Below are 20,486 nucleotides of genomic sequence, written 5' to 3' on the forward strand. Positions count from 1 at the left end.
ATAACCTTTATTACAGCAATTATATATATATATATATATATATATATATATATATATATACATACATACACTAATGGATTTAATCTGGCATCAATTAAAGTGACTTGTTGATTCTTCATCAATGAATGACCACTCAGGTGGATAGTCCCATCCTCAACTACCTAAAAAATATTACACAGCAGGCTTACAAAAACGCCGGCCCATTGGTCACTAGTAAATTAATGAACAGACGCAGCAGTAGTTCTCTTATGGCAAGAGCAAAATAAAATACAAATGCCCCAATAATCTGAGCATTCATCCATACTTCCCACAGGCATTGTGTAGAAAAGTTTAGGTCATGCATCTTTTTTTAAGTGGGAAGTTAAAAAGGGGGGCTTCCCATGTTAATGAAATATTTAAAGAAAAAGGTAATTAGGAAAGTTGAACCTGTCATTGCGCAGGATTTGAAGGCATTCCTCGCAACGGCAGATTTCAAACTTTGTCGCATATTCAAAAAGAAAAAACTTCTGGTTTGGCGTCATTTATATTACTGTGCATAAGTCTGTCATTATACCAATACGTGGACAAACTGAAAGACCATATCCTTACTGATCTACAGCGTTCATGCAGAATTTACTCGTGAGTGGCAGCGACTCTGCAACAGCCGGACACTGCCCTCATCAAACATGTCGCTTTGTGCGTTGCCGGAACGTTACGTCACATCCCATAAGCTGCTCTTTTTTTTCTTTTTCTTTTAACCAACCTCTCTCCCGGCCGTTTGAATCCGATTGGTTGAGGGCGACCAATCAATGTACTCGATTTTGAACTCGCGCCTGCGCGAATAATTTGAAACTGTTTCTCAAAGAAAGCGGCTCGGGTTTTAGTGCGAAATGGTGATGTTTGATTAGAAATATATCGCGTGAGGATCAATTAGGCGAAATTAGCAGTCGGCCATGGATTTACAGAGCTGTGTGCAGTAAGTGTCCCCGAGGTTAATGCGTTGTGTGCATTACTTTCATATGCACAATAGGAGTGGGTATCGGGGCTTGGTTATTGTGACTTCACTGTTGTGTTTTATATATATATATATATATATATATATATATACATATATATATATATATATGTTGGATTAGTGCATTTTTAATATGGTCTGCACAACCCTCTTCCATTTCTACCAAAATACCTTCAGGAAATACATTTGGAATGTTGTTCTGTTTCCTGTGAAGAGCGCCTTCCCCTTGTAGGATAATTTATTGTTAGTTTTTATTCATACAGTGCCAGTGGTTGACGCAGAGCTTCTTACAGTAGGGTACATTCAAAGTGTATGACAAAACTAGAAATGACAGACTAAGATAAACCGATAGAAAGAGGGCCGTGCTTGTAAGTTTACAATCCAAAGGGGATGGGGTATAGACAGACCCATAATAAAGAGGAAGAATGGCAGATTAGACGGTTCCGGCTGAAATAAATCACTCGTTGTTGCCGCTGATGTTCAGATTATCCAGTCTGAAGTAGTCCCGATTAACATGGCCCTCTTTTTAAAGAGAACAAGAAATGCTGTTCGTTATTGTGGGCTGGTGATTATTTTGATTGCCCTGTATGGGCAGCAGCTATGTTTTTTTCAACTCGTCTGCAAGTAAAGTTCTGGACATATGACAGCCCAAGCCATTTATTTATTGCTAATTATATGTGGCCATAATTGGCTCGTCGGGTAAGGTGAGGCTTTGTGACGTGATCTGCTGATCTTTAACATAATGTTTTATTAGCTTTTGAGCTTTGGTGAAAGAGGATGCTGATCTGTTGTAACATCCCCACATACTGTTTAAACATTTCAGCACACATACATTACCACGCATTAATAAGGGCTGACCTTGACAAACTATTCATGTAAGAAGGGCTGGATAAGCCATGAATACTGAATAGTTAAATCAGTGTCATCTCAGATGTACCTATGCATCTTGTGGGAGAAACTTTAATGTATATGCAAGCCGAGAGGTCCCTTTATGTTTACGCCATGTCCCATTTGCACTCCCAGCTGCTATGTTGTGTGATCTACTTAGGGCCAGTCGGCCCCAGCAATGGCTCGGCAAGCAGCGTCATCAGGCAATAGATGAGGAACGCACAGAGTACTTTTATATATGTTCCTTATGTGTGCTGTCAAGCGCGTTAAACTGTCCCTTTTAATATACAATTCGCAGTGAAGCTGATGAGTTGAAATGTTTGTTTAATGGCTTTTGCCAGGTCAGTCCATGTGTATGTGATTTTTCACCACTTTTAGAATGTTTTTTGGAAGAAAAATGTCCATTGCCATAGCTAAAATGTCCACGTGTCCGGTATCTAATGTTTATTTCATTTTTCCCCCAGGATGTTTGAAACCCACATACAAGGGTATAAAGGTGATGACCCTCTGGAACTTTGGGAAAGGTCAGCACTGAGTATTTTCCATTCATTATTCATCATCCTTAGTAGTGCGGATTTGTTAATTAAATTATCTGTTTTTTGCCAGGTACGTACAGTGGGCAGAAGAAGCTCTCCCTCCTCAAGAAAAGAGAAACGTTTTGTGTTTGTTGGAAAGGCTAGTAAGAAACTTCATCGGGGACAAAAGATATTTTAATGATGAGCGATACCTCAAGTACTGCCTTAAATTTGTAAGTAATGCCTGGAGATAACGTTCTTTCTAGTGAAATATATTTTGTAGGCCAAGTGAGAGATGCGTTTGGGTGGTAATGGGCTGTTGTCAGTTTCTAGACACAAAGAAGAGACTCCTAACACAAGTGATGGATATAATTATGCCATAACTGGGGATCATGAGACATGTTTTTTTTTAAATATGTATATTACATTATTTCCACTTATTTTTCCTGTTCTGTAGGCAGAATCAATAGACGAGCCTACACAGTTCTTCGAATATTTGTACAATCAAGGAATAGGTCATCGATCAGCGCATCTTCATGTGATATGGGCACAAAGACTAGAAGCTAAAGGAGATGTACAGAACGCCATTGCTCTTTACCACAAAGGTTTTCAAACTCGTGCAGAACCACAGGAATTTCTGGATCATCACTATAGGTAAGTGCTTACCTTTTATTATTTGTCTTGTTTAACACCATGATATACTGCAGAATGTACAAGTAAGTAGTGCATACCATAAGAGGACTTTGGGTATATTACATACGAGGTAAAAGTGCCACTCTTACTGACACACGGCATTAGCTATAAAAAAATATATAATAATAATAATAAGTATTGTCTTAAAGCAGGAGAGGGACTAGGAAAGGTGAGCTAAAGGTAGTTCAGAGGAAGGGAGTTGCTGTGTAAGTTCACAGGTGTCCTAAATAAGTGGGTCTTGAGGGATTTTTTGAAGGACTGAAGGCAGAGGGTAGAGCCCTGCGCGGGACTGCTTTTTTAATCCCTGCTGATTTTTTTTTTTTTTGTCCAATCCCGCCCGCTCCCACCACAAATCCCGCCCGCTCCCACCACAAATCACGCCCACCTCCTTATCTGAACTGCAGATTTCCCGCACAGTCCCGCAAGGCTGCCTTCGAGTTGCTCCCTCACAGCGTCTCTTCTCTTGGTCCACCCAGGAACAAGGCGGAGTCACGTGATGTGATGTCACTTCCCGTGACTCCGCCTTGTTCCTGGGTGGACCAAGAGAAGAGACGCTGTAAGGGAGCAGCGTGAAGGCAGCCTTGCGGGATTACGAGCCCGCTCTTTTTTTGGCGGGACCCGCCACAGAGGGTAAGACATATAAGCCGAGGAAGCTGCAGCCCATGAGTAGTTTCGTAAGCACACATGAGAAGTAAAAATCCAATCAAAGGACAGATGAATATCATCTAATGAGTGTAGGGAAGGGGCATATTTGGAGATGAGTGGGGAGATGTAATTAGTTTATAACATGGCACCTTAAGAATTATTATACAGGTCTTGCAAGGCTGTTAAACTGATGTAACAGAGTATTCATCTGAGGAAATCTGTGTATTACTTACGCTATGTCGATTATCTTTTAATAATCTGCGTAGGTAGTTCCACCTTATCTTTCAGTAATAGTGGACGTTTGTATTCTGTTTTTTTTTTTTCTTCTTCATTCACTAAAGAGCATTTCAGATCAGGATATCGCAGAACCTGCCAGACCAAGGTAAGTTTGCAACAGTTTGTTTGATTTTCGAGAAATGTAGCTTTAATTCAACAAGGTAAACACTGTAGGACACGATTTTGTTGTCTAACTTTAAGGAAAATGAAACTCTAAATATGTACAAAAGAGTTAATTTGAAAGAAAAATACATACTTTCTTTATGATTAGTTGCATTTAATGAATCTATCCAAACCTAGTTTTAAAACAGTTGAGTCCCTCATTGACCTCTGGGATTTTACTGTAATTTTACGATGAGGGGTAATAGTCCGGGGCTTGGGGGCCTCCGTTCAATTAAGGGGTAATGTTAATCCTACAGCATACAAAGATACATTAGACAATTATATGCTTCCAGCTGGCACCAGTTTGGAACATGGTCCTTTTCTGTTCCGCAGTGCACAAAGCAAGGTCCAAAAAGTTTGATGAGTTAGTGTTGAGAAACTTGTGTGTCCTGCACAAATCCTTGACCGTAACCCCATCGAACACCTTTGAGATGATTTGGCATGTAGATTGCAAACCAGGCCTTCTCGTCCAAAGTCATTGCCTGACCCTGTTTGACCCTGATTTCCATAAAATGAGTAAGGGGCAAGGCCATGTTAATTCCTAGGATTTTGGAATATCCCATTCCACAATGCCCATGGAGCATCCCGTCCAACACGCTCATTTAGGTGTGATGGCCAAGACTTTTGACCTTTTAGTGTAGCGGCTCTCTCTGTACTATTATATGCTTTACAAAGTAGTATTTCTATTAACCATTATGCCTTCACTCCAGGTACATATGCTGCTCACCTTAGGAACTCACAGATTTTAAATCACATGGTCCCAGCATCTTTGAGTCCTGATCCAGCAACTCTTGCTAAAAGTCAGGTAACATATCTCCAATACAGTGACTTGAAATTTAACGTGACAAACTAATAATACTGTATTTGCTCGATTATAAGACAAGGTTTTTTTCAGAGCAAATGCTCTGAAAAATACCCCTCGTTTTATAATCGGGGTCGTCTTATAATCAGACCTCAAATAGGTCTGACTATGAGACGACTAAGATCCAGATCCCCCGCAGCTGCAGGGGACCTGGATCCTCCTGTCCCCGCCCCACTTACCGGTACTTCTGAGTCCCCGGTGTGTAGCTGGGGCAGCGTGTAGATGTCTACGCGATTCGCTGCAGCAGGAAGGAGGTGTGGCTAGCAGCGGGGGTTGTCTGCGTCCATCGCGCAGACCTTCCCCGACTGTCAGAGATCAGAGTTCCCCGTGCCGGTGCCGCACCGCAGCCCCGGCTACATGACAGGGAAGTCAGAAGCACCGGTAAGTTTTGGGGGGGGGCGGGGGAGTGTTAAATGGGGGGCATAAGGCATTTCTGGAGGCAGAGTGCACTGTGAAATGCCATTTAACCCCCTTAATGCCACTCTGCCTCCAGAAATGCCTTTTTAACCCTCTATACGCCACTCTGCCTCCTGAATGCCTTAAATCTCTCTATATGCCACTCTTCCCCATAATATGCCATTTAACCCTCTAAATGCCAGAGTGGCATATAGGGGTATAAGGCATTTCTGGAGGCAGAGTGGCACATAGGGGGTCAAAAGGCATATCATGGGGCACAGTGGCATATAGGGTTAAAAGGCTTTTCATGGGGCACAGTGGCATTTAGAGGGTTAAAAGGCATATCATGGGGCACAGTGACATATAGGGGGTATAAGGCATTTCTGGGGCAGATGTGCACAATTGGGGGGCAGGTTGGAAAATAGAAGGAAATAAAACCAAAATATTTTTCTCAATCATAGCTTTTATTAAAAAAAAATAGTTTAGATGAATTAACATTTACTGGTAAAACTTTTTTCCTATAGGGTCGTCTTTTATATTCAGGCTTTTTCTTTTTTTCCTAAATTAATATTCAGATTTGGGGGGTCGTCTTATAATCAGGGTCGTCTTATAATCGAGCAAATATGGTATTTACTATAACAGGAAGACATTGTCTTATGTATCTCCGACTGTGGTCTAGCATTTGTTTATTTTGGTAGATATAATACCTTCATTATTGCAATTCTATTCTCTTCTAGAGTGCTGTTTGTGCTGGAATAGAGGATCAGGCTGAGAAGCAACCCACTTATAATGAGGGCTCCAGTGGGTAAGTGTTTACCAATCTGAATTTAAAGCTATGAAGTGGCAAATGGCAGCGATCATTCTTTCTTGTCCTCTAGCTATGTTTTATATGTTAATTATCACGTTCTCTTTTAATAGCACCACAGAATCTGCTAGCGCTCTATAAATAAATGTAACATCTGTTCCAGGGGTGACAGATGGGTGACTGTTTCCAAATCGGCTGTAGTTCCTCGATCAGGTCCATCTGCAGCAGCAGAAACCAAGCAAGTCGCCATGTACTGCAAGGAGAAGCTGATCTGTGGGGACTCCGAGTTGTCACTAGAGGAGTTCAGAGCAAATATCTATAGAAAAAAATATGAGCATCGAAGAAAAATGCACCAGCTGGGTACTGAATTTAATGTGTACATTCTGTGATGTATTATTTACTTTTAGTATACATGTTGTGTAATAATTTAGTACTCTCATTTTGTCTGTGTTAACACTTCTTGCTCTGAATATTTGCAATAGGGATTTTTTTTATTTTATAATTTTGAAAAAAACATTGTGGCCGCTGGTAAGTAGTGTAACCGTGCAGCACAATGTCTTGGATTTAAGAAAAACATTCCCTGTTGTATGGTGTTCTGTAATAAAGAAAAAGCTTTGTCCAGTTATATATTTTTGTCTCTAAACAGAGGAAGAAGAAAGGAAATACCAGAAGGTTAAGGAGGAAGCTGCTTTGCAGGAACAGTTGCTGAAACAGAAGTTAGAACAACTTAGCAGCCTTTTACGTGTTCAGGACCAGCAGAAAGTAGTACCTCAATCTGCTCCTGAACAGAAGCCTGACGTGAGTACATTTGCACGTGGAATACATCCCTATAGGGAAGGTGAAATGTGTATTGTGGTGAAATTGGTGACTAATTTTTCACCTGTCATAGGTCTGCAGAGCTTGATGACCTTCTACAAGGTTTTCCAGTTTGCAAGGATAGACCTTCCTACCTCCTTACAGCATTTTTGTTTTACTACTTAAAGGAATTGCCCAGTCTCCAAAATGCATACTTTCTTGTGCTCCACTACATTCCACTAGTAGCAAATTGTAGCATGCATTTTCTAGTTATTGGAGTTGAAAAAAGAGACACTTTTTGGCTCTTAATCCCTTATGTTGCTGCTCCTACAGAAAGCAGGCAGCATAATTCCTCCTCATGGTTAGTAGCCCTCCCGTTGAAATCAGTGGGAGTCGCAGGAGCCCATGTATGCTTGTAAAATTTAGGTATTTAAACAGAATCCATTATACGTTTTAATCTGAAATCTTCATCTCATGCAGACTCGAATGGTGTTGGACCCCAACAAATCTATACCAACTGGAATGAGTTACCCAGTTCCTGGTGCTCAAAGTTCCTCATTGATATATCGGAGACGAATATCCACATCTGGCCCACTCACACCTTGTGAGTTATCCGCACCTCTTGTAGCACAACCTACACCTTCTCCTGCGGCTGCCACTGGAAGCAGCCAACTGTGTGCATCTAATGATGTAGTAAAACTGGATGTGGGCCTTACTGCGATGCCTCCTACTGTTGACGCTGAAGCGCATGGAAGCCATTATTGTAATCCTCTAACACCTGGGCATGACTTGTTCTTTAAACCACCAACTGGACATGACCAGTCAGCAGCGTCATCCTCAGATGTCCCCAGACAGTTGTAAGTTTCTATTTCTCCCTAAATCTTGAGTTTGACTACCAATGTAAAAAAAATAAAAAATAAAGCAGCTGTCATCTGATTTGAAGCACTTTGAATTTTATGTTTAAACGATATATTTTAATATGAAAACAAGATAATGAGCAATATACTGTTTTTTTTTTTTTTGTTTTTTTTTCTTTTTCATATTTTATTAAAATGATGTGTGTTGGGTTGTAGCTACCTTTCTACATTATAGAGTTTGTGTGTTCACTATTCTTAGACTTTTTTTTTTTTTTTTTTTTTTTTTGTTCAAAGGTGCCAGAATAACGGTTCTAGTGGAGTAAAAACACAGCACGGCATAAAAGAAGGTAAATACTACACTTGGTGGCATCATTTTATTTTACATACAAACACAAATGTGTATAATGTATTTTTTCTATTATTGTTTGCCATAAAAAAATTTAACATTTTCAATTTCCTAACATTAGATGGAATAGTTACACTTACCATTCTGTTTCCTGGCCTTAATGGAAAGGTATTCTGATATATAACATGTTTTTCTTTAACAGCTTCAACAGTTACGACCTCTTCCGGATACTTTGCACATGCATCTCACGTTACTCCAAACACATCTCTAGGGCTTGGACAGCCAACTCCATCTAAAGTGCTTCCTTCTCCTACTGTCAACACAAAAGAAGCACTCGGTAAAAAAAAATGTTGTTTTGTTTTTGTCCCTCCTATCAACACAATTTAATGTTTTGTTATGGTGTGAGATTGGGAATTGCCTAGTTTTCTAAATTTTATTTTTATCAAGAAATAAAGCAGACGATTGTGTAATCCAGGATCTGAAGTGTTGTAGGCTGGGGCCATCAGGTTGCTGTGACTTTTTTCCTTCTTGTTGACCTCAACATTCTCTCTTCAGGATTCATAATGGACATCTTCCAGACATCCACACTGCCAGAGAATGAACAGGATGATCCGTTTGATGCACCTGATGAAATTGAACAGGATTTAGAGGCGTTTTGTCGAAATGACAGTAAGTCACTTTTGGACTGTCACAGCTGTCCTGGCTGTTGCTTTGTTTATGGATAAATTCTACTGTTGAGATCATACGTGTATCATTTTGCATTCAAATGAACCTATTTCTACAAAGGGTTTTGGTGATCTTTCTTACTGGTAAGAGCTGGGCAGAAAACTGAATATTCCTGCTGTATTGCAAAGCTAGTAGCTTATGTCTGTTCACCCAAAATAATACATTAAAAGGTTAATTCTTTACAAGTGATTGCAAGTAAAAGCTGCACAAGTGATTGCAGAAATTTGAATATGTCTAGAGTTATTGAAACATCAGATTAATGGTTCTTACATATGGCACGTTTGTTAAACGTAATTTTTTTGCAGTCCATTTTTCTCCTTAAGAACTTCATCTGGTAAAATGTTCCCTGAAAGTTTGCTTCTAAAAGAGTTGAGTTTTTTTTTTAATTTTTATTATTAAGTACATTTTATCTCAGGTAATATGGTTGCAATAAAAAAGAGCCTTAATGTTTCTTTGTGCTACCAACATATTTCATGCATGTGGAACTGTGATGAGCTCAAAATCCCATGTGAGTAGAAAAAAAGATGTCCAGGTTACATTAGTGTTTTGTGCATTAATTTCTTGCATTATTAAGCTAATAATTAACAACTGGACTGCGGTGGTGACAGATCCCTGTTTGTTTACTAAACAGTAGTGACCATTGCGTTCCTGGATATGGTACAATGAAAATTGCTGGAACAAAGTAACACCTTTTTAAAAGTTGGACCACTGGGTTACAAGTGTTCTGACATCCTGTGATAGGCTTGAGTTATAGTTGATGGCATCTACATCTATAAGACATGGAGATAAACCGTTTGCTTGAAACATAAGACATTTTCTTCAATGAATCACAACACGAATTGGCAGATAAAAAAAAAAAATGGCCCTTAAGGGAAAGGGTTGCGGACACCTGACTGCCATGTGCGATCTTAATCTTGCCTGTTCCTAATCTAGGTAAAGATCATGCAAACGCCAATGGCCTTTTCGGATTGCAGAATGTTGCCCCGGCTTTGCCACCTGGCTTTTCGATCTTTGAGGATGAGGCCAACAAAAAAAATGATGTGTAAGTTCCAACCCTCTTAACATTATGATTTTGTCATGTTCTATGAGGTGGAATTTATAGTAGCATTGTGCGTGTTTTCTCCACAGGCCTCTAGCAAGTAAACCTATAGAAGTGAAAACATTTGGAGATCGCCCTATGCTCAAACTCGCCATCAAATCCAATGTAATTATCACTTTTAAGTAACAATATACGGTACTTAGAATTAATTTAAAGAATTTGGTACGATGTCTGTCACATCCTCCTGTCTTCCTAGGAGGAGACCAGGGCCACCGAATCCCCAGGAGATGATTGTACCGTGTGGGCTGTCCGCTGCAACAAAACGCTAGCACCCAGCCCAAACAGCACAGGGGACTTTGCCATGGCAGCTCAGCTGGCCTCCACACCGGCCAACAAGCTAGTGGAACCAGCTTGCCACACACTGGAGAATAAAGGTAAGCACCTCTGCATTGACATATTCCACTAAACTACAGCTTTACATTTTAGGTAAAATTTAGCTTCAGAAGCTTTATATGTGGTTTTTTTAATGTAATGGTTTTGGAGATATTTGGGGAATATTATTCATCTTAGTGTGTTTTTTTAGCCAATGCCTCTGGAGGAAATCATAAAAAGGTATTATGTGCTATGGTTATTTATATATATATATATATATATATATATTTGCTCGATTATAAGACGACGAACCCAAAATTGTAATATTAATTTAGGGAAAAAAGCCTGAATATAAGACAACCTTATAGGGGGGAAAAAAAGTTTTACTAGTAAATATTAATTTGCATGTAAACTGTTTTTTCACATTTATGCACATCTGCCCCCCAGATATACCTTATACCCCCTTATATGCCACTCTGCGCCCCCCCGATATGCCTTATACCCCCTATATGCCGCTCTGCCTCCCAGATATGCCTATTGACCCCTATTTGCCACTCTGCCTCCCTGAAATTTCTTTTAACTCCCTATGTGCCTCTCTGCCTCCATTGAGAAACATTGAGAACGTGCAGTCCCTATGCAGAAGACCCAGTGGTGGTGCCCCATCCAAAACTAAATGCAGATGGTGTTTCTAAGTGACGTGCCGTTCGTTTAACTGAAAACTCATCTGTGAAGAAAACACTTCCAGCTTCAATGATTCCTGTCCTTTTAAAATTGCCATGTAATAGAACTTTTCAGCTTGGTACCAGAAATTGCGAAAAAAAAGTTTTATAGATATGCAATATATGGCCATCCGGTCATAGCAGATAGAATGTAGTCTGGTAAATATTACTGGATTGGAGTGAAGTTACAATGGCAGGTGTTTGATTTTACAAATGTCCAAAGTGATTTGTGGATTTTTTTTTTCTTCAAGTATTTCTCATTTCAGAAAATGCAGTGACAGAAAACGGTGGCCATATGAATTTTGATTTCTCAGAGGATAAATTCATCCAAGCGTCCAAAATAAGGAAGCTAAGGTATTGTATCGCAAAGCTTTTAAAATGGTTTGATGATTTTTTTAGAGGAACACATGTGGCTAGTTTCCCCAGGCCTCTGTGTGTTTATTTTAAAGGAAGATTCTTTATTGGTGCTGATGCCATTAACCCCTTAACGACAATCCACGTACATGTACGGGGTTGCCGTGCAACGAGATGAAAAAATTCTCCCCGGAAGAAAAATGGCCGCCGCTGCACCGATCATCAAAGATCACGGCGGCGCCCGGCTAAAACAGCTTAGGAAGCGATCAGAATCGCTCCCTTAGCATAAACGGTGTTTAAAAAATGTTTAAAAAATAAATAAATAATATGGTAACATGTAAAAATCCCCACTGTCGCCAAAAAAAAATAAATAAAAATTTAATAAGCAAGTCCTAAAATTCTTTATCTTTACAAAAATTCCAGCATGGAAAGAGTTAAAATATTGGCATTACAAATGCCCATAGGGTGTCTCGTGATAAAAAAAATGCATGAGTGGATGGGGTAAATTGAATTGGCCGGGTTCAAAGATGTCCCAAATATGGGACATGGGGGCAGTAGGATCAGATGTCTAAATGGCATAAAAATACACACCTCACAAAGGCGGCCTTTTACCTCCCAAATAACCCAACAAACCCATGCATGGGGGGTATCACTGCGCTAAGGAGATGTTACTGAACACATATTGGCGTGTTGTTTGACACGGACATATACCAGGAGCGATAAATTTATACCTGAAGTACAACATGTGTGAAAAAAATAAAAATAAAAAGTACTACCATAAAGTTTCACAAAGGCTGGTGGTAAAATTAGTGCATGGAAAGGGTTAAAATACCAGCATTTCAAATACTTTGGGGTGTCTAGTTTTTAAAAATATATAATTTGATGGGGTAAATTGCATTGGCCGGCTTCAAAGATACCCGAAATAGCACATGGGGGGGAAGAATTACCAGATTTGGAAACAAAGGTTTTGAAATAGCAAAACGCTACCTTATTGCCCCATAACGTGCAGAAAAAAGCAAAAAAACATAAAAGCATTGGGTATTTCTAAACTCAGGACAAATAGTAGAATCTATTTAGCAGGTTTTTTCATTCGTTTTTGCAGATGAGTAAAAGTTTTTTTTGTTTAAAAAGTGAGAAAAAGTAATTTTTTTACAAAAAATCCCCATATTTTATCATTTTCTTTATAGTAAATTGGATGATATAAAATTAATGGTATCTAAAGAAAGCCCTGTTTGTCCTGAAAAAAACAATATATAATAAGTGTGGGAGCACGAAATGAGAGAGAAGAAATTCACAGCTACACTGAAAAATGTTAAAATAGCCATTGTCCCACAATATACTACGAGTAATAACCCCTATTGTCCTTAAGGGGTTAAAGAGACACCTCCAGCCTTTGTATACACTTTAATGCACTCATAAACCCGGTAAGGCAGGTTGTGGAAACTGGTATTATGAATATGATATGCATACACATATAGATTTGATGAGGCTAATTGAGTTTTGTGATAAATCAGAGGGGACATTGAGTTATAGTGTGAGACATGCAATGCAAAGACTACGCGGGAGCAAACAAGAAAATAATTTTTTTCTGTATATGAATGATTTCTAGTCCTATTCAAGAGCAAAGCCCCGAGCATTCTAAGCTACCGATGAGCGCACAGTCCCCTTCTTCGTGCAGCATGTTTCCGCCTGCGATATCCGTAACGTCTGAGGTGGACCAAACAGGACAGCGTCTGGCCGCGTGTAAGCTTTCAGAAACGTTACACTGCGGTATGATTGGAAATATTGAAGACCCTTGGGGAGTAACCACACAGCCTCTGATTGTACATCAGGAAGAGGAGCAGCAGGAGGAGGAAGAAGAGCCTTGTTTTCAAGCTCCAGGTATGGGTGTAAAGGGTTTGGATAAAATTACATATTGCCGGTGGTTAAAGCCCAGTTGGCTACCTAATTGGGTATGTAACCATGCTGAAATAGCATATAAAATGGTTTGTCACAAAGCTGCTTTTCAGCTTAAAAAAGATGAGTAGCGAATATAGTGAGCAAATAGTAATGGCTAAGAAATAACTATGATCGGGAAGTTTTAAAGGCAAATCTCCCTCAGCTAGGATTCCATGTTTTTTTTGTTTACTACAACTAATATTGTCTTATGTAGCTTTGTAAACACACTTATTACTATAGCTGTAGACGTTCCTTGCTTGAAAGCCTGCTTCCTAATTGTCTTTATTGCAAGTTCTTTCAAATTATGGCTAGGGGATTTATTTCATTTATTCCCTAGCAGTTTTTTAACTTCCAAAACAGATTCTTTTGCAATATAACAGAGGTTATGGGTTACAGCCATTGACATCAAGGTATACCATAAAGAAAGTACATCTTTGTATCATTTTCAACATACCGAAAATCTTGTTTTACATGACATATCCAGTGGTCTAAATACCTTTAACTGGTAGGAATTAGTGTTAGCCCATAAGAAATCCACTTTGGTTATTGAAAAAATTTATTTAAAGAAAATAACCTGAACAAAAGACAAAAAGGAAAATCTGGGTATATAAACCTAATAAGTTTTTGTCATTTGGAGTCTCAGGATACATTGCTTTATACAAATTATAGCCGGCACAACATATAGTAGTTCAGACGCGTCTCCCGCAGAAATATATAAGAAGAACCGCCACTAGGGATTGCTATTAGATTGTCTATTTGTCCAAGGAGACCAGATTTTTTTCATATCTGTGTGATAGCTGGTCATTTTAAAAGGATATATAGAAATCATTGTTACGGGTCAAGTATAACTATTTGAGATACTCCAAAGTGCAGTAAAGAGTTTAATATATCTCCTAAGAGAAGGGTGTAGGGAGCGCCCCGTTTTTGTATATTTAAATAATTTTAGAGTAATTGGCTTCCAAAAATAGATCTGAGCCAATTCTAGTGATTATTCAAGGTGATTTTTGCCAGTGATATGTGGTGTCTAGAGCATTTGAGTCAAGTGGGTGTTCGGTGAACATATTTCATAATATTTATTTTATACAGATCAAGTTATAGTTAAAAATGCGTGGGATGATGAATTGATTGCCCGTCTTCTGTCGAAGCTGCCAAAGCCACTTAATTCTTCCAGCAACTATTCCCAATGGTATTCCAATGTTCCGGCTTTCAAACCGAAGATGGATGTGAGGTTGGGTAAGACCATTGCTCCCAAAATATTTCCTTCATTCAATATGGATCTGTGTGAATTTTTGCTCCTATTTCTTAAGTGTAGAAAAGTATTTTGTTTATGAGTGAGATATGGCCATATTAAATGTTATGCCTTCATTGAATTAGATTACAATGCCAGTAGATTTCATAGTCTTTATACAAACTGACAACTGACTGTACTATTGAAAAGCTTCTCCCCAGTCTTTATCATTACTGTCTTTTAGGAAAAGTATTCTGAGACTTGGCATTCTCTACATGTTTGCACATTAAGTTGGTTTAGGTCTGTTATGCGAGTTAATTGATTCTAATAAGATCTCACTTCATATATGAAATATGTAAAAAAAATTTAAGCTAACATTCTAATATCAACAGTTGCTTTTAGAAGTTTAACTTGCATATCTTTAGGCCATTTTTCCATTGCAGTATATTTTAGTGAACCTATTAGTTAACATCACAAAGAGAAATAAAAACTGACTTATTTTTCTTTCTTTCCCCAAAAGGCTCCGACTCGTATGGCATAGAGAGCATGCTCGGAAAGGGAGCCTTTGCTCAAGTTTATCAAGCAACGTCGAAAGCAAACAAACTGAAAGTTATGCTAAAGGCAAGTGTTGTGAGACTAATGTTATACTTTATTAATCAAGATTTTAGACCCTTTACAGCACCTTCTTCAGGGCATGGCTCAAAGATGGTGCTGTGGTCAGCAATAAAGAACTAGATTAATCATGAAACAAAAATTCTAGCTAGACTTTTGTGCTAGATGTTTGCAATCCTGCCACTGCTTACAAGCGGGTGGGCTGCTAGATTGCGAAATAGGTAAAAAAAGAAATACATTCTTCCTTAGTGTGCTGTATGGGTGAGGAGGTTGCCAAAATATTCTATTTAAACAGCCGATGGTTGATGAGGATATATAAGTATATATTTGACTAAACATTGTACGTACCAAACATATTAAAAGTCACCCTGTTATAATCCTAGGTTCAGAAGCCGGCGAAGCCCTGGGAGTTTTATATTGGAACACAAATAAGTGAGAGAATGAGCCCAGCCCTGAGGCATCTCTTTATCAGTTTCCACCATGCACACATGTTCCAGAATGGGAGTGTTCTGGTGGGAGATCTGTATATGTTTGGATCATTACTGGTAAGATACTTCTCATAGAACTATTTTTTTATTTTTTTTTACCATATGTTGTTATACAGTGAAGGAAAAAGTTATTTGAACCCTTGCTGGTTTTGTATGTTTGCCCACGGACAAGGACATAATCCGTTTTAATGGTAGGTTTACTTGAACAGTGAGAGACAGAATAACAGCAAAAAAAATCTAGAATAACGCATTTCAAATAAGTTATAAATTGATTTGCATTTTACTCTGTGAAATAAGTATTTGACCCCTTTGCAAATCATGACTTAGTACTTGGTGGCAAAACCCTTGTTGGCAATCACAGAGGTCAGACATTTCTTGTAGGCTACCAGGTTTGCACGCATCTCTGGAGGGATTTTGCAGATGCTCTCCAAGCCATTAAGGTTTTGAGGCAAATGTTTGGCAACTCGAACCTTCAGCTTCCTCCACAGATATGTTTATGGGATTAAGGTCTAGAGACTGGCTAGGACACTCCAGGACCTTAATGTGCTTCTTCTTGAGCCACTCCTTTGTTGCTTTGGCCGTGTGTTTTGGGCCATTGTCATGCTGGAATACCCATCCACGACCCATTTTCACTGCCCTGGCTGAGGGAAGGAGGTTCTCACACAAGATTTTACTTCACACAATGAAGTTGTCCTGTCCCCTTAGTAGAAAACCCCCGAAAGCATAATGTTTCCACCTCCATTTTTGACATTGGGGATGGTGTTCTTGGGGTTATAGGCAGCATTCCTCCTCCTCCGAATACGGCGCGTTGAGTTGATGCCAAATAGCTAGATTTTGGTCTCACCTGACCATAACACTTTCACCCAGTTCTCCTCTGAATCATTCAGGTGTCCATTGGCAAACTTCAGACGGGCCTGTACATGTACTATCTTGAGCAGGGGGACCTTGCGGACGCTGCAGGATTTCAGTCCTTCATGTCCTAGTGTGTTACCAATTGTTTTCTTGGTGACTATGGTCCCAGCTGCCTTGAGATCATTGACAAGATCCTCCCGCGTAGTTCTGAGCTGATTCCTCCCCATTCTCATGATCACTGAAACTCCGCGAGCCGAGATCTTGAATGGAGCCCCAGACCGAGCGAGATTGACAGTTATTTTGTGTTTCTTCCATTTGCCAATAATTGCTTGGACAGCTCTTTGGTCTTGGCGATGGTGGAGAGTTTGGAATCTGATTGATTGCTTCTGTGGACAGGTGTCCTTTATACAGGTAACAAGCTCATTGCCTGTATAAGACACCTGGGAGCCAGACATCTTGCTGATTGTTAGGGGATCAAATACTTATTTCACTGAGTAATATGCAAATCAATTCATAACTGATTTGAAATGCGTTATTCTGAATTTTTGTTATTTTATCTCTCACTGTTCAAATAAACCTACCATTGAAATTATAGACTGATCATGTCTTCTTTACTAACTACTGTAACTAGCAAATGAATATAATCATCCTATTGATAACACTACAAACCACTCTTCTGAAAACACATTAATACGTTAATGTATATTAAATGGACAGCCAAGTTCCCCTAAACAGCGTATGAATGCATAAGCAAGTGTTTTTAATATAAATTAATTGCCTGCCCCTTAATCGTAGTTTTTTTTAGCCATTACTATCATGAAATTATTAAGGCTTATGTTGTTGCTGTTTTACATGATGATGCAAATACATGAACTACTATAGCCTTTAATGAAAAAAACAGTGGTTCCTATTTGTTGTTTTTTGCATGTTCTTTCTAATTGCAGCAGTTTGGTTATTTTAGACTTGTAGCGAGAAGGTTATATTTCCTTTATATTTCTACTGAAGCTTACTGGCTCTCCTGTCTGAGATTTATGCCAGTTCGGCTGCTAGAAGCCGTTCGTTGGTAGGAAATCTGTGGGTGTGCTTTATGCTTCCAAATCGTGTCATTAGACACCATGGAAATGTAACAAAAGGCAGCAATGTGGCTCCCTGACTATCTGCCTAAGCCCACTCTTAAGCAGGCAGCTTAATAGGTTACGTAGAAAGGCAGTTCAGATGTATTGAGATCTATTGAATTCATCTATGCATGTGTAACCAGAAATGTAGGTTTTAAGGGGAAATCTTGTTATCCTATGAATCAACATTTATATTGGGACTGGAGTGTTCCCTTAAAACAAAAAATAAAAGATGTAGGTTTTGCTAATTTAACTAAATATTGTTTAGCTGCAAAATATCTGCATTATTATTAGGGACGTTTACCAATCAATTATCGTAATAAAAACATGTCAGAAAAATACAAAAAATTTTTTTTTTCATTTTTGACCATCCAGAATGCAATAAACTTGTACAGGAAACTCAATGAGAAAGTGATGCCCGTCCCGCTGGTTATGTATTTTGCCATTAACATCCTGTACATGGTGGAGCAGCTTAATAACATTGGCATAATCCATGGAGACATCAAGCCGGATAACTTTGTCCTGGGTGAAAAGTAAGTGGTCTTCTGGTGAAAGCATACATATTCAGCATCCAACTTCACCAAACCAGTGCATGTCTGGACAGCATAATTGCGTGGATGTAAGATATAATCAAGAGGAATGGTTTATTCAAAGAAAGTTGTGACGAGTGGCCAAGCCACATACATATTATGTTTTGCTGCATCTCTCATCCACTCTAAATAAAGTGACATTTTCCCTTTACGCAGGTTTCTTGATATGGAGGCATTCGAGCTTGATTTTGTGTCTCATGGACTGGCGCTGGTTGATCTTGGTCAGAGCATTGATATGACCCTTTTCCCAAAGGGTACTGCATTCATGGGAAAGTGTGAAACATCGGGTTTCCAATGTACTGAAATGTTAACTAATAAACCATGGAACTACCAGGTAAACTATAGCATCAAGAGTATCTTTCATCATAGTGATGGCAAATTCCCACATGATCGAGGGTAAAATTTCACCCTTACATTGGGCTAGCTATTAATGTAGGTGAAGCTTGCGCAGTGTACATATAACATTTTATACTTATCTGCAGAGGTCCACTTGTCTGTGTATAAAGTGTCCACTTCAATGGTCTTAGACATGGTCCACCAACATTTGTATTTCTAGTATCGCATTAAAATGTGTTCTTCTGTCTTGTGGCAATAGAATTGCTTAATCCTAATCACTCAGCCTGATACAAATTGAAGTAAAGTTTATTTTAAGCACTAGTTGCAATTTTTTAGCACACTATACTTATTTAAAATTACTATTTGTGTTATGTTTAGAAGTGTGACAAAAAATAACGAACTGGGAGGGGTATCTGGACCTGCATATAGTAACTACAGACAGAAAAAGGCTACAATGCCAATAGTGGCTGATAATTCTGTAGTGATTATCATGGGAAACTATGATTATTCATTATTAGCAAAGCTTTTCATTGCTATAGTTAAAGAAATAGAGTATTTTGGAAAATGTCTTTTTTGTTATAGTATATTGTATTGGCCATGGAACTGGCTGTATAAGGCTTTAACATTAGCTTTAGTCTTTTTCATAATATACATAATTGCTCTTGATTACAGACTGACTATTTTGGTGTGGCGGGAACAGTTTACTGTATGCTGTTCGGCAACTACATGAAGGTGAAGCACGAGTACGGAGCCTGGAAAACAGATGGCATTTTCAAAAGGTCAGTACATTGACTTCCACAAATTCATGGCTTTCTGTCAGCAGAGGGGACAACCACCAGTCATCAAAGAGAACCAATGCTAAAAATTATTTAAAAATCACCTTTTTGGTTTCTAGATTTTTCTGAGGTCTGTTTTTCAATTGGAAGCTGAATCAGCTCCTAGAATACAACAGGATCTAGAGGACTTCCTCTTACTGATCTTCTTTGACCTCATTGCATCTAAGTCCATAATGTCTCTGATTCATTAAATGAATCCTGTCAACTAGTGTGAAAAGCCCCAGTCCCTTTCTTTTGGTGGGTGCAATCAGACATTTCACCTAATATCCAGACAGCAAGTAGAATAGGCTTGTAGACTTACAAGGCTTTATCAGTATTCCTTTTATGTTGGCTGCATTTGTTAATAAATATACTGCTAGATTGAAACTAGTTTAGTATGTGTGTCCGCTATAGCCTAATGTTACTGTCCATTTTGTGTATTGTCTGTTTTAATGATGTTATAATAGTACTACGAAATCTGCTAGAGCTCTATAAAAAATGTAATGTTTGTGCTTGTGTTTAGAATCCAACAAGGCGATCTGTGGATTGATTTCTTCCATACGCTGTTGAACATACCCGATTGCCAGAGCCCTTCTCCTCTCAAAGCCCTGCGAGAAAAACTCACGACTACGTTTCAGAGAGAATATACAAACAAGATAAAAGCCCTGCGCCAAAGACTGATCATCCTGCTAATGGAAGACAAGCGCTCCAGAAAATAACCTTTTAGATCGCAGTCTCCTCTCCCGTCCGCAACAGATGGTTTGGCCCAATAGACCAGCCCAGATTCTTGTATATAAATCGTTCCTGAAATCCGAACTTTACCGAGGGGAAAATAAAGCAGCTCCTGTTTCTTTTTCTTTTTTGTTTCTTCTTCCTATTGCTGTCAAACAATAGTGGAAAAATTTCTATCGCAAAAAACCCCCCCAAAAAAAAACGCTTAACAAAGCCAGCCAATCCTAACAATATTTTTATTGATGGGATATTAAATGCTTGCAGTTGCTGTGCAATTACTTTTAACTTTCTATGAAGACTGTTTATCATGTCTCATCTGTTTTAGTCATGTGTTGA

General features: G+C 38.9%; 1 protein-coding gene across 1 annotated transcript; it reads left to right on the forward strand.

The window, feature by feature from the left end:
• The first annotated feature begins 932 nt into the window (after positions 1–932).
• Positions 933–20,137, forward strand: BUB1 (BUB1 mitotic checkpoint serine/threonine kinase). Its single transcript, XM_089481532.1, has 25 exons — positions 933–955; positions 2,347–2,406; positions 2,489–2,630; positions 2,855–3,051; positions 4,077–4,117; positions 4,884–4,978; positions 5,405–5,416; positions 6,368–6,596; positions 6,883–7,034; positions 7,512–7,888; positions 8,183–8,235; positions 8,437–8,571; positions 8,790–8,903; positions 9,894–10,002; positions 10,089–10,164; positions 10,256–10,433; positions 11,357–11,444; positions 13,054–13,325; positions 14,469–14,615; positions 15,131–15,231; positions 15,606–15,767; positions 18,053–18,210; positions 18,424–18,601; positions 19,276–19,382; positions 19,942–20,137. The coding sequence occupies exons 1-25, from the start codon at positions 933–935 to the stop codon at positions 20,135–20,137; spliced, it is 3,402 nt and encodes a 1,133-aa protein (XP_089337658.1).
• The last annotated feature ends 349 nt before the right edge of the window (positions 20,138–20,486 follow it).

This window comes from Sceloporus occidentalis, unplaced genomic scaffold (assembly GCF_023333645.1).
Source record: "Sceloporus occidentalis isolate IW3139 unplaced genomic scaffold, rSceOcc1.0.p SCAF_15, whole genome shotgun sequence".
Classification (NCBI taxonomy): Eukaryota; Metazoa; Chordata; class Lepidosauria; order Squamata; family Phrynosomatidae; genus Sceloporus; species Sceloporus occidentalis.

What these genes read in the sequence shown, in the direction of transcription:
- BUB1 (XM_089481532.1), top strand. Translation starts at nt 933, where the DNA reads ATGGATTTACAGAGCTGTGTGCA. An exon ending in CTCCTGAACAGAAGCCTGAC is followed by an intron (nt 7,035 to 7,511) that starts GTGAGTACATTT and finishes CATCTCATGCAG; the next exon opens with ACTCGAATGGTGTTGGACCC. An exon ending in CAACACAAAAGAAGCACTCG is followed by an intron (nt 8,572 to 8,789) that starts GTAAAAAAAAAT and finishes TTCTCTCTTCAG; the next exon opens with GATTCATAATGGACATCTTC.